General features: G+C 36.6%; 1 protein-coding gene across 1 annotated transcript in view; it reads left to right on the top strand.

The window, feature by feature from the left end:
* mycbpap (mycbp associated protein) overlaps positions 1-14,531 on the top strand; it is a 228,981-nt gene that overhangs the window by 160,937 nt on the left and 53,513 nt on the right. The window contains exons 16-17 of the mRNA XM_073026586.1: positions 9,847-9,971; positions 12,177-12,289. Of these exons, the coding sequence (XP_072882687.1) occupies positions 9,847-9,971; positions 12,177-12,289 (238 nt within the window). The remainder of the gene's footprint in view (positions 1-9,846; positions 9,972-12,176; positions 12,290-14,531) is intronic.

Below are 14,531 nucleotides of genomic sequence, written 5' to 3' on the forward strand. Positions count from 1 at the left end.
GCATTGACATGGATGGAAAACTGGTTGGCAGATAGAAAGCAAAGGATAGCGGTGAATAGGTGTTTCTCGGAATGGCAGGTGGTGACTAGTGGGGTGCCACAGGGCTCGGTATTGGGACCACAGCTGTTTACCATTTACGTTAACGATTTGGATGAAGGCATAGAAAATAACATCAGCAAATTTGCTGATGATACTAAGCTGGGTGGCAGTGTGACATGTGATGAGGATGTTAGGAGAATTCAGGGTGACTTGGATAGGCTGGGTGAGTGGGCAGATACTTGGCAGATGGCGTTTAATGTGAATAAGTGTGAGGTTATCCACTTTGGGAGTAAGAACAGGAAGGCAGATTATTATCTGAACGGTGTAGAGTTGGGTAAGGGAGTAATACAAAGAGATCTTGGAGTCCTTGTTCATCAGTCACTGAAGGTGAATGAGCAAGTGCAGCAGGCAGTGAAGAAGGCTAATAGAATGTTGGCCTTTATTACAAAGGGAATTGAGTACAAGAGCAAGGAAATCCTCTTGCATTTGTACAGAGCCCTGGTGAGACCACACCTGGAGTATTGTGTACAGTTTTGGTCTCCAGGGTTAAGGAAGGACATCCTAGCTGTAGAGGAAGTGCAGCGTAGATTCACGAGGTTAATTCCTGGGATGTCTAGACTGTCTTACGCAGAGAGGTTAGAGAGACTGGGCTTGTACACGCTGGAATTAAGGAGATTGAGAGGGGATCTGATTGAAACATATAAGATTATTAAGGGATTGGACAAGATAGAGGCAGGAAATATGTTCCAGATGCTGGGAGAGTCCAGTACCAGAGGGCATGGTTTAAGAATAAGGGGTAGGTCATTTAGGACAGAGTTAAGGAAAAACTTCTTCTCCCAGAGAGTTGTGGGGGTCTGGAATGCACTGCCTCGGAAGGTAGTGGAGGCCAATTCTCTGGATGCTTTCAAGAAGGAGCTAGATACAATGATAATGATAGATAAAGAGGAATCAGTTTATAGGTGGAGATTTAATTCAATATTATTAAAACGTCAAGACTTTTGTGATTTTATGAAAAAACAGATTCAGTTCTTTTTAGATATAAATTCACATTCAGTTGATGATAAATTTATAGTGTGGGAAGCAATGAAGGCATACTTGAGAGGTCAGATAATAAGTTATACTTCTAAAATTAAGAAGGAATATATGATAGAGATAGATCAATTGGAAAAAGAGATTACAAAATTAGAAAAAGAATCCCAAAGAAATATGACAGAAGAAAAACGAAGACAACTTATCAACAAGAAGTTACAATATAATACGCTCCAAACATATCGAACAGAAAAAGCAATTATGAGAACTAAACAAAGATATTATGAACTAGGTGAAAGATCACATAAAGTTCTTGCATGGCAGCTAAAAACAGATCAGACTTCTAAAACAATAAATGCAATTCGAACAAGAGTAAATAAAATTACTTATAAACCTTTAGAAATTAATGAAGCTTTTAAGAATTTTTACTCTGAGTTGTACAAATCAGAATCACAAAATGACAATGTCAAGATAGAAAGGTTTCTATCACAAATAACTCTTCCAAAATTAAATACGGAAGAACAGAAGGGATTAGATATGCCTTTTACATTGAGAGAGGTTGAAGAAGCCCTAGGATCACTTCAAAGTAATAAATCTCCAGGAGAAGATGGTTTTCTGCCTGAATTCTATAAAAAGTTTAAAGATTTATTAATTCCTCCTCTTATGGAGTTAATACACCAAGCGGAAAGAACGCATAAACTTCCAGAATCTTTTTCGACAGCCATTTTAATAGTATTGCCAAAAAAAGATAGAGATCCTTTAAAGCCATCATCATATAGACCGATTTCTTTATTAAATACTGATTATAAAATAATAGCAAAAATCTTATCTAATAGATTATCTAAATGCTTACCAAAATTAGTACATATGGATCAAACAGGATTTATTAAAAATAGACAATCAGCAGATAATGTAACTCGCTTATTTAGTATAATTCATTTAGCACAGAAGAGGGAGGAAATGAGCGTGGCAGTTGCTTTAGATGCAGAAAAAGCATTTGATAGATTGGAGTGGGATTTTTTATTTAAGGTATTGGAAAAATATGGATTAGGAGTATCTTTTATAAAATGGATTAAAACCTTAAATACTAATCCCAAAGCTAAAGTAGTGACAAATGGTCAAATTTCAACACCATTTCAGTTAACAAGGTCAACTAGGCAAGGTTGTCCATTATCACCTGCTTTATTTGTGTTGGCGATAGAGCCATTAGCTGAATTGATTAGAATGGACCCAGATATTAAGGGTTTTAGAGTTAACCAGGAAGAATACAAGATTAACTTATTTGCTGATGATGTTCTGCTTTATCTAACAAACCCATTGCAATCGTTGCGTAAATTATCCTATAGATTAGAAGAATATGGGAAAGTATCAGGTTACAAAATAAATTGGGATAAAAGTGAAATTTTACCTCTTACTAAAGGAGATTATAATCAATGTCGATCAATAACCCAATTTAGATGGCCGGCAAATGGTATAAAATATTTAGGTATAAGAGTGGATAATGATATAAAGAACATATACAAATTAAATTATTTACCACTATTGAAAAAAATTCAAGAAGATCTTGATAAATTGGTAATGTTATTACCAATAACATTAGTAGGTAGAGTAAATACCATAAAAATGAATATATTCCCTAGATTACAATACTTATTTCAATCACTACCAATACAATTACCCCAGAAGTTTTTTCAAGAGCTGAATAAATATGTGAGGAAGTTTCTTTGGAAAGGTAAGATGTCAAGAATATCGTTGGAAAAATTGACATGGAAATTTGAGCTAGGAGGGTTACAACTTCCAAATTTTAAGAATTATTATAAAGCAAATCAACTTAGATTTATTGCATCTTTTTTTGAGAAAGACAAACCGGCATGGATCAGAATAGAACTAGATAAAATAGGAGAAAACATACCGGAAGACTTTATATATAAATGGGAATCTAAATGGATACGGGAAAAGAAAGAATCTCCTATATTAAAACATTTGATTGATTTATGGAATAAGATAAATGTTGACGATGAGACAAAGAAATCCTTATTAGCAAAGAGATCTTTAATTCAAAATAGACTTATTCCTTTTACAATGGATAATCAACTTTTATATAATTGGTTTCAAAAAGGGATTAGATATATAGGAGATTGTTTTGAAGGAGGTATATTAATGTCATTTGATCAATTAAAGAATAAATATAAAGTATCAAACAACACTCTTTTTTGTTACTTTCAACTAAGGGCTTATTTAAGAGAAAAGTTAGGTCAAACAATGTTACTACCGAAACCCAATGAAATAGAAACTTTAATTCAAAAAGGAAAGATTAAAAAAATTATCTCTTGTATGTATAATTTGATTCAAAAACAAGCAATTAAACAAGGAGTCCATAAGTCAAGACAAAAATGGGAAAGTGATTTGAATATCAAAATTGAAGAAAAAAACTGGTCAAGACTATGTCTTGAGAGTATGACAAATACAATAAACGTTCAATTAAGATTAGTGCAATACAATTTTTTACATCAACTATATGTTACACCACAAAAAATAAATAAATTAAACCCAAATTTATCTGATCAGTGTTTCCGATGTAACCAAGAAATTGGTACTTTTTTACATTCTACTTGGTCTTGCTCGAAAACTCAACCTTTTTGGACAAATTTAAGAGTTTTACTGGAACAAATTATTGGAATACAACTTCCACACAACCCAATATCACTTTTACTAGGTAATATTGAAGGGATAAAACTGATAGCCAAATTGAATAAATATCAGAAAGAATTTATAAAAATTGCATTGGCAGTAGCCAAAAAAGCTATTGCAGTTACTTGGAAATCGGATACATATCTAAGTATAGATCATTGGAAGAACGAAATTTATGGCTGTATTCCACTTGAAAAAATTACTTATAATTTAAGAGATAAATATGAAACATTTTTGAAAATTTGGCGCCCTTATTTACAAAAGACAGGATTAAATATATAGGTGCTCTGAAGATGAAATAATTGGTTACTTGGGGAAAGAAATAAATATATATACTAAAGTTATTACGAACTCCATGGAGCATGTGGGGACCCTCCAATATCCAGGCATTCCTTTTTTTTTTCTTTCTTTCTTATTTTTTTTTAATAGGGATGTTAGGGGGGAGGGGGGCTGGTTAACACTTTTTTTTCATACACATTTATTCTGTAACTATTTGAAAACAATAAAAAAAGTTTTAAAAAAAAGGAGCTAGATAGATATCATGGATAGGGGAATCAAGGGATATGGGGACAAGGCAGGAACCAGGTATTGATAGTAATTGATCAGCCATGATCTCAAAATGGCGGTGCAGGCTCGAAGGGCCAAATGGTCTTCTTCTGCACCTATTGTCTATTGTCTATACATTAAAAGAGGTTGAAGAAGCTCTTGGATCGCTTCAGAGTAATAAATCTCCAGGAGAAGATGGCTTTCCACCTGAATTTTATAAAAAATTTATAGATTTATTAATCTCTCTCTTTATGGAGTTAATATATCAAGTGGAAAGAACACATAAGCTTCCAGAATCTTTTTTGACAGCGATTTTAACAGTATTGCCAAAAAAAGATAGAGATCCTTTAAAACCAGCATCATATAGGCCTATCTCTTTGTTGAATACGGATTATAAAATAATAGCAAAAACTTTATCTAATAGATTATCTAAATATTTACCAAAGCTAATACATATGGATCAAACAGGCTTTATTAAAAATAAACAATCGGCAGACAATGTAACTCGGTTACTTAGCATAATTCATTTGGCACAAAAGAGGGAGGAAATGAGCGTGGCAGTTGTTTTGGATGCAGAAAAAGCATTTGATAGATTGGAATGGGACTTTTTATTTAAGATATTGGAAAAATACGGGTTAGGAAAATCTTATATAAACTGGATTAAAGCCCTAAATAGTAATCCTAAAGCAAAAATAGTGACAAATGGCCAAATTTCAACATCATTCCAGTTAACAAGGTCAACGAGACAAGGCTGTCCATTATCACCTGCCCTATTTGTATTGGCGATAGAACCATTAGCTGAATTAATTAGAACTGATTCAGATATTACGGGCTTTAGAGTTGACCAGGAGGAATATAAGATAAATCTATTTGCTGATGATGTCCTGATTTATCTAACAAACCCGTTGCATTCGTTACATAAATTATCTTTTAGATTGGAAGAATATGGGAAAATATCAGGGTATAAAGTAAATTGGGATAAAAGTGAAATTTTACCCCTTACTAAAGGAGATTATAGTCAATGTCGATTAGTAACTCAATTTAGATGGCCGATAAATGGTATAAAATATTTAGGTATAAGAATTGATAATGACATTAAAAAATTATATAAATTAAATTATTTGCCATTATTGAAAAAAATTCAAGATCTTGATAAATGGATGATATTACCAATAACATTAGTAGGCAGAGTTAATGCTGTAAAAATGAATATATTTCCTAGATTATAGTGTTTATTTCAAACATTACCAATACAACTACCACAGAAGTTTTTTCAAGAGCTGAATAAATGTGTGAGGAAGTTTCTTTAGAAAGGTAAGATGTCAAGAACATCATTGGAAAAATTGACATGTAAATTTGACCGAGGAGGATTACAACTCCCAAATTTTAAGAATTATTATAAAGAAAATCAACTTAGATTTATTGCATTTTTTTTGATGAAGATAAACCAGCATGGATTAGAATAGAGTTAGATAAGATAGGAGAAAATATACCAGAAGATTTTATATATAAATGGGAATCCAGATGGATACGGGAAAAGAAAGAATCTCTTATACTAAAACATTTGATTGATTTATGGAATGAGATAAATGTTGATGATGAGATAAAGAAATCTTTATTAGCAAAGAGACCCCTAATTCAAAATAGACTCATTCCTTTTACAATGGATAACCAACATTTATAGAACTGGTTTCAAAAAGGGATTAGATATATAGGTGACTGTTTTGAAGGAGGTAAATTGATGTCGTTTGATCAACTAAAAGATAAATATAAAATATCAAATAACACTTTTTTCTGTTATTTCCAATTAAGGACTTATTTAAGAGATAAACTGGGTCAAACAATGTTAATGCTGAAGCCTAATGAAATAGAAATTTTAATTCAAAAAGGAAAAATTAAAAAATTTACTTCTTGTATGTACAATTTGATTCAAAAACAGACAATTAAACAAGGAATTCATAAGTCAAGTCAAAAATGGGAAACTGATTTGAATATTAAAATTGATGAAATAAGTTGGTCAAGACTATGCCTTGACAGTTTGACAAATACAATAAATGTCCGACTTATAATTTTTTACATCAATTTTTACAACAATATAATTTTTACATCAATTATATATTACACCACAAAAAATAAATAGACTAAACCCAAATTTATCTGATCAATGTTTTCGATGTAATCAAGAAATTGGTACTTTTTTACATTCTACTTGGTCTTGTTTTAAAATTCAGCCTTTCTGGATAAATTTAAGAGTTTTATTGGAACAAATCATTGGAATACAACTTCCACATAATCCAACAATATTTTTATTAGGTGATATTGAAGGGATAAAACCGAAACTTAAGTTGAACAAATACCAGAAAAAATTTATAAAAATTGCATTGGCAGTAGCCAAAAAGGCTATTGCAGTTACTTGGAAATCAGATTCATGCTTAACTATGGACCGTTGGAATAATGAAATTTTTAGCTGCATTCCACTTGAAAAAATTATAATTTAAGAAATGAATATGATATATTTCTGAAAATTTGGCATCCTTATTTACAAAAGATAGGATTAAGTATATAAGCTCTTTGAAGATAAAGTTATTAGTCATTTGGGGAAAGAAATAAATATATATATTAAAGTTATTTTCAACTCCATGGAGCATGTGGAGATCTTCCGATATCCAGGCAATCTTTCTTTCTTACTTCTTTCTTTTTCTTTTTTCTTTTTTTTTCAGATGGGGATATTAAGGGGGGAAAGGTTAAGGGGAGGGGGGAGGGCTGATATTATACTCAACTATTCTATTATACTATTCACTCTGTAATTATCTTTAAAAATTGAATAAAAAATATATTTAAAAAAAGAATGGAATACTGAAGTTGAAAGATGTCAGAGACGAAAGAAACGAATGGCTGATGAGAACTCGAGAGACACTGGGTTAACAGCTAAGGAGAAAATGGAAAGAGTCATGAAGGGAACACTCGACCATCTTCACAGAGAAATGGATGAAAGGTTTGCTCATTTGCACGACACTGACGCCAAGTTTGGGTTCCTTCTCAATGTCAAAGAACTGTGTAACAGCGCTGACAGTAATGACCGAAAGAAGAAGTGCAAACATTTTGGCGAATTGTACAGCTCTGATGTTGATGGACAGCAGCTATCTGAAGAAATTTTGGATTGCAGAATGTTGCTATCAAGGCAGGTCAACATGAAAATATCAAGACCTGAAGAGCTTCTTGAATTTATTGTTCAGTATGGAGATGAGAGCATCTTCCCCAATCTTCGCATTGCTATTCAGATAATGCTAACCATCGCAGTTTCCATCGCCAGCTGTGAGAGATCATTCAGCAAGTTAAAACTAATACTTTCATATTTGAGAGCCTCCATGGGTCAAGGCAGACTCTGTGATCTTGCTCTGCTGAGTGTAGAAAGAGAAGAAACTGAAAAAACTGACTGTGATCACATCATAGACCGATTTGCATCGGTGAAAGCAAGGAAGGTGCAGTTATAATTTTCATGTAGTGCCATAATTTGTCAATTTAAAGATTAACGAGCTTGACTTGTATCTTTGAGCTGATATTATGGTAAAGTTATCTAAAAGATGGGTGTCAGATGTTTGGACAGGGGTGCAATTTCAGTGCTTGCCATAGGCGCTATTTTCCGTAGATACACCCCTGCTGGTCAGACCCCACTTGGAGTACTGTGCTCAGTTCTGGTCGCCTCACTACAGGAAGGATGTGGAAAACATAGAAAGGGTGCAGAGGAGATTTACAAGGATGTTGCCTGGATTGGGGAGTATGCCTTATGAGAATAGGTTGAGTGAATTCAGCCTTTTTTCCTGGGAGCAACGGAAGATGAGAGGTGACCTGATAGAGGTGTATAATACGATGAGAGGCTTTGATTGTGTGGATAGTCAGAGGCCTTTTCCCAGGCCTGAAAAGGGCAGTTTTAAGGTGCTTGGAAGTAGGTACAAAGGGGATGTCAGGGGTAAGTTTTTTACTCAGAGAGTGGTGAGTGCGTGGAATGGGCTACCAGCAACGGTTTTGGAGGCGGATACGATAGGGTCTTTTAAGAGACTTCTGGACAGGTACATGGAGCTTAGAAAAATAGAAGGCTGTGGGTAACCCTAGGTAATTTCTGAGGTAAGGACATGTTTGGCACAGCTTTGTGAGCTGAAGGGCCTGTATTGTGCTGTAGGTTTTCTATGTTTCTATGTATTTAATCACTAAAAAACTGTATTGAACAAATCACCGATTGGATGTGCCAAAATTTCCTCCAGATATAGAAAAGAGTAAACTAAAGAATTGTGTTTGGTGCCAAAAAAGAATAGTTAAAAGTCAGTACTCACTTAGAATCCCTGTTGTTACAGTCCACGAAACAAGCCAGAAACCTTGGTGTTCTGATAGACTCCAACTTAAATTTTAACTGCCATGTTAAGACAATTACAAAGTCAGCCTGCTACAATCTTAAAAATATAGCGAGAATTAAAGGGCTTTATGTCGCAGCAGATCTAGAAAAACTCATCCATGCATTTATTTTTAGTGGGTTTGACTACTGTAAAGGCGTTTTCACAGGTATCTGTAAAAAATCCCTCAGACAGCTGTAGCTCATTCAGAATGCTGCTGCTGGAGTCCTCACTCCAGTTCTCAGATCACTACACTGGCTTCCTGTCCATCGGAGGATTGACTTTAAAATATTACTACTGGTTTATAAAGCACTGAATGGTCTCAGGCCAAAATTCATCTCTGATTTCTTGCTGCGTTATGAACCTTCCCGAGCTCTCAGGTCATCTGGGGCAGGTCTGCTTACTGTACCCAGGGTCAAAACTAAACATGGTGAAACAGCTTTTAGTTACTGTACTCCACTTATGTGGATCAGCCTTCCATATTATTTGAAGTCTGCTCCAACTTTAAGTTCTTTTAAATCAAAGCTTAAAACTTTTCTTTTCGCTGTAGCTTTTAATTAGAATCTCCTGCACTGTAATTTTTATTTCTTTATTTTTATGTGTGATTTTATTCTCTTTATATTGTTTGAAATTTATGTTTGATTTTTGTATCTTTGAACTGCCTTGTGTTTGAAAAGTGCTATATAAATAAACGAGCGCAGATGCCACAAGGCTGGTGACAATCTCAGTATGGCAAGCTTTCATCCCATTCCCACAACCCAGTACATTTGGGTGCTGAGGTGTTGTAAAGACTGGAAGCTGTGTGCATATTTTTTGCAGAGTTTTGCTTTGCATCATGCTCATAGTGTGATACCTAAACTTGCACCCCATGCTCTTTAATACCCATACTAATGTGACATGGAGAAAGAAAAGTTTTGAAAGAACAATGCAACTCTGACCAAACTGCATCTGTTGTACTCCTGATTTCCTGTCATGTACTTCCTTTGAAGTTATATTGTTAATGATTTACAGGCTAACCCTGTTGCTGCAAGTTCCCTCTACTTTAAATTGGGCAGATTTGACACCAGGTGAACTAGTAGAAGGGTAGAAATTTGCACTGATTTAGAGTTTTTGATAAAAGCCTCTGATTATTTGCACTGTGTTTTAATGTCAGGATGTGCTATCATTGCTGGAAGATGAGCATCTGAAAGAGAAGGCCTTGGAACATCTTAACCTGAAGGTGCTGGAGCTCTCCATGGCACCAATCAAAATGCAAGAAGACACTTTTTACAAGACGTTGTAGGTGGCACTCCGTTGCCTTCCATTACATTCTGCTTTCCTTTTTTTGCAATGTTAAGCCTTCAATAGAATTAATATTTATGGAAATAATGAATAGATTAGCTTTATTTTGATAAATATTTTTAGTTTATTTTAATTTTTCAGAGAACCATGACATGAACAATACACATTGGCCAATTTGGTCAGTGCTAGCAAAAAGAAAACTATTTAGACTAACTCACTTCACAGTCTTGGTCCATAGTTCTTTGAGTTAAAATGCTTCTGATATCCAGGTATTCTTAAATATAATGGACATTTCTGCCTTCGCTATTCATTCAGCAGTGAGTTTGAGGCTCCACCTCGCTTCACTTCCCCTGGATTCTCTGTCAGGGAAATATGATATAGTTTGTTCATCACCAGTTAGTTACAATATGCCAGCTTAAATTCAAATAGACAAAAATGTGTGATTTTGAAATGTAGAGTTAGGACAGACTAATTAATCTTCAGCACCAAAGATAAATCATTGAATGATTCATTATACTTCTACTAACTTATTAAATTAGCCCTACTCCCCTTCCCTCTCCCCAAATCCTGCAGAACTTTATTCTGCAAAAGTGTGTTCATGTCACTTTTCAGAATTCAGCAATCTGCTTCCAGCAGCAGTCAAGATCGTAGCCGCTCAGCGTCAATTTAAACTGATGGTCCTGGGGTCAGCACCAGCTCTGTTCCACCTTTCCCAAACCCCAGCTGCTCGCAATACTTGCTCAATACAGACATAAATCACAGGCTCTTCAGATCCATAAGCTTACCTCATCATTCATTCAGGTCCTCTCAACTACATTTCCCTAACTTTACTGCATATCCTTGACTCCCCATTTAACAAAAATCTGTTGATTTCTGTCATGACAGTGCTTCCTGACATGCCTAAATTAGCAAAGATCCTCTCCTTCTGGGCCATGCCATATTTTCACAGCTAGGTTTATCTCCTTACAAGCAGCCACAAGACAAACCTCAAGGTTGTATAAAGTACACATACTTTGATAATAAAATGCACTTTGAACTTTTGAACTTTGAAGCACAGCTACATCCCTACAACCACCTGGCAAAAGCCAAATCATTACAGTTTAGCAACACTATGACCACTTAGTTTAGGGTCTAATTGTGTTTTCCTGTAAAATCAGGTATAATTTCTGTTTTTTGGGAATACTGTTTATTTGTTGCTATATGCCTATGATGCTGCTACAAATAAGTTTTTCATGCACCTTTGTACTGGTGCACTCCACTTTGACAATATCAATCTTCTTCCATTTTGATTAGACCTTCCTTCCGTCATAAGATGAGAAATGGGGAAGTTTGCTAATTATTACACAATGCCATTCATAACTGGTCAGCAAATGAAGCAGCTCATACTGTCATGCAGCAAGACCCAATCAGCTTTCAGGCTTGGCCCAACAAGTGGCAGATAGTAACTGTGCTGTAGATATGCTCAATGCTGACGATCTTTAACAAGAGAGAATCTGTGCACCTTCCCTTTGTACTGGCGTATCGCCTCCACGTCCCATTGAAAAACAGAGTAGTCAGAAAGCAAGAGGATAACTAGGAAGAGTAGGACCACTCAAGGATAATGGAGAGAATATGTGATTGGTGGTGGAGGATGTGAACGAGATCCCAAGTGAGTACTTACTATCAGTATTTGCCAAGGAGAAGGATGTGGAGAACAAGGAGATCAGTGTGAAGCATGTGAATATGCCAGGGCATATAGAGATAAAGAAGGAGGTAGTTCTGGGTCTCTTACAAAACATCAATGTGGATAGGCCCACAGGGCTTGATGGGATGTACTCAAGATTATTGAGAGAGGCAAAAGACAAGATTTCTAGGCCTTAACCAAGGTCTCTGTGCCCTGAGCTGTGGATGGATTTTTGCAAAGTATTCAACAAGGTTCCTCATGGAAGGCTGATCCATAAGATTTGGATTCAGAATTGTCTTGGTCATAGAGGGTAATATTTGATGGGATTTATTCTGTCTGGAGGTCTATGACCAGAGGTCCAACTTGAGCTCTGAACAACTGCAGCCACAACTTAACCAATATATCTTTATGATATTAAAACAATTGTTATTAATGCAAGTTTTCTAAATATTACAGTATACTGATTTGTTTGATGAATGAGTTATATGTTTACAGACTAATGCAAATAAACAGCTTCTCCATTTTTTCTTTTTCTACAGTTACCAGCTTTGGCTAGAAGCAGTAGATGGGCTGGTCAGTACCTCAATGCGGCTCAGGGAAATACTGGGCTTGCCTGAAAAGGAGACTGAGACCAGCGTTGTGGATGAAACTGGTAAATTACTTTAAACAAGTTGCTTTCTTATGTATTTGATGACGCATGTTCACATGTTGCACACGTGAGTGCATTTATGCGATTCACCAGCATTCTGCTCTACATCCTGCACTGTCTGTAGGATTGCAGCCATTCAACTTCCTGTGGGATTTCACAAAACATTCACACAATGTTCCTACTGACTGAACCAAATGTGTACAGCCCCCAGGATCTGTCCTGGGACCCCTGCTATTTGTGATTTTTATCAATGACCTGGATGTAGAGGCGGAAGGATGGGTGAGTAAGTTTGCGGATGACACGAAGATTGGAGGAGTTGTGGATGGAACTATAGGTGGTCAAAGGTTACAAGAGGATATAGACAGGCTGCAGAGTTGGGCAGAAAAATGGCAGATGGAATTCAGTCCGGACAAGTGTGAGGTGATGCATTTTGCAAGGACAAACCAGAAGACTGAGTACAGGATTAATGGTCAATTACTTAAGAGTGTGGATGAACAAAGGGACCTTGGGGTTCAAATCCATACATCCCTCAAGGTTGTTGCACAGGTTGATAGGGTAGTTAAGAAGACCTATGGGATGCTAGGCTTCATTAACAGTGGGATTGAGCTCAAGAGTAGAGAGGTCATGTTGCAACTCTACAAGTCTCTGGTGAGACCGCACTTAGAGTAGTGTGTTCAATTCTGGTCACCTCATTATAGGAAGGATGTGGAAGCTATGGAGAGGGTGCAGAGGAGATTTACCAGGATGTTGCCTGGTTTGGAGAACAAGTCATATGAAGCAAGGTTAACAAAGCTGGGACTTTTCTCTTTGGAGCATAGAAGAATGAGAGGGGACTTGATAGAGGTCTACAAGATTATGAGAGGCATAGATAGGGTGGATAGTCAGTACCTGTTTCCCAGGACACCAATTGCAAACACCAGAGGGCATATGTACAAAATTAAGGGAGGGAAGTTTAGGGCAGACATCAGGGGTAAGTTTTTACACAGAGGGTTGTGAGTGCCTGGAATGACTTGCCAGGGATGGTGGTGGAGGCTAAAACATTAGGGGTATTTAAGAGCCTCTTGGACAGGCACAAGGATGAAAGAAAAATGGAGGGTAATGGGGTAGAGTGGGTTTAGTACTTTTTTAAGGATTATGTGGGTCGGCACAACATGGAGGGCTGAAGGGCCTGTACTGTGCTGTAGGGTTCTATGGTTCTATTACTGCTCTGTGACCGAACACTAGACTTCCACTTTGGCTTGTGTCTTTGATTGTCTAACATTTAGATGAAGTCTGGAGAACTATCTTATTTCTGATAATTTGCCGTACATATTGAGTGCTACGGTCGCATAGTGGTTGGTACAACACTATTACAGCCTGGACCGTCAGAGTTTGGAGTTCAGTTCCAGTGTCCTCTGTAAAGAGTCTGTATGTCCTCCCCATGGAATGCGTGGGTTTTCTTGGGATGCTCCATTTTCCTCCCACCAACAGTCCAAAGACATACTGGTTAGTAGGTTAATTGATCATTGTAAGTGATTAGTCTAGAGTTCAAGTGGGGGTTGCTAGGTGATGCGGTTCGAGGCACAGAGAGGTTATTTCCCCTGTCTGAAGAATTGAGATCATGCTGCTGTCTGTGTCAGAGGAGTCACTGCACAAAGGAAAGGTGCAATCTAACTGTGAGTGATCAGCATAGTTGCTTTTCTTGTGATTGCAAGGCCCACTTGGACATTATTAATGTGGAATGCTGCAAGTCTGATTCACTGATTCATTGGCGTGCGGCGGGGGAGCTGCATGCCTCGGTCGTGACCTCAAGGTGCTGTGTTGCCTGCTGACAGCCGCTCAAGAGAGGCTTTGGAGGCAACGTGGTGCAGCGTCCAAGCTGGAGTTGGTACTGCCCCCCAATGTTTGCTTGGCAGAAGATGAGCTGTATTGTGTTTGACTGCAGATTTCTGCAACATTTATGGACTTTGGAATTTGGACGATATTTTTCTTGTGTGACTGTATTTTACTGATTTGTGCTCAATGTGCTTTGTGTTGCGTGTGAGTGTTGGTACCGTGTTTTGTCTCTTGGCCCCAGAGTAACACAGTTTCATTTGGCTGTTCATGTACGGTTGAATGGCATTAAACTTGAACTTGATGCATAGTGTGATCTTGGCATCTTGCCATTAGGAGACAGTTAACTGCTGCGGTTTTAGAGGATAGCATGTAACATGACTACAAAGTGCCACTAACAATACAGACCTGATTTCAAATAAAAAGAAGAGTA

The sequence above is a fragment of the Hemitrygon akajei genome, chromosome 22, assembly GCF_048418815.1.
Source record: "Hemitrygon akajei chromosome 22, sHemAka1.3, whole genome shotgun sequence".
Classification (NCBI taxonomy): Eukaryota; Metazoa; Chordata; class Chondrichthyes; order Myliobatiformes; family Dasyatidae; genus Hemitrygon; species Hemitrygon akajei.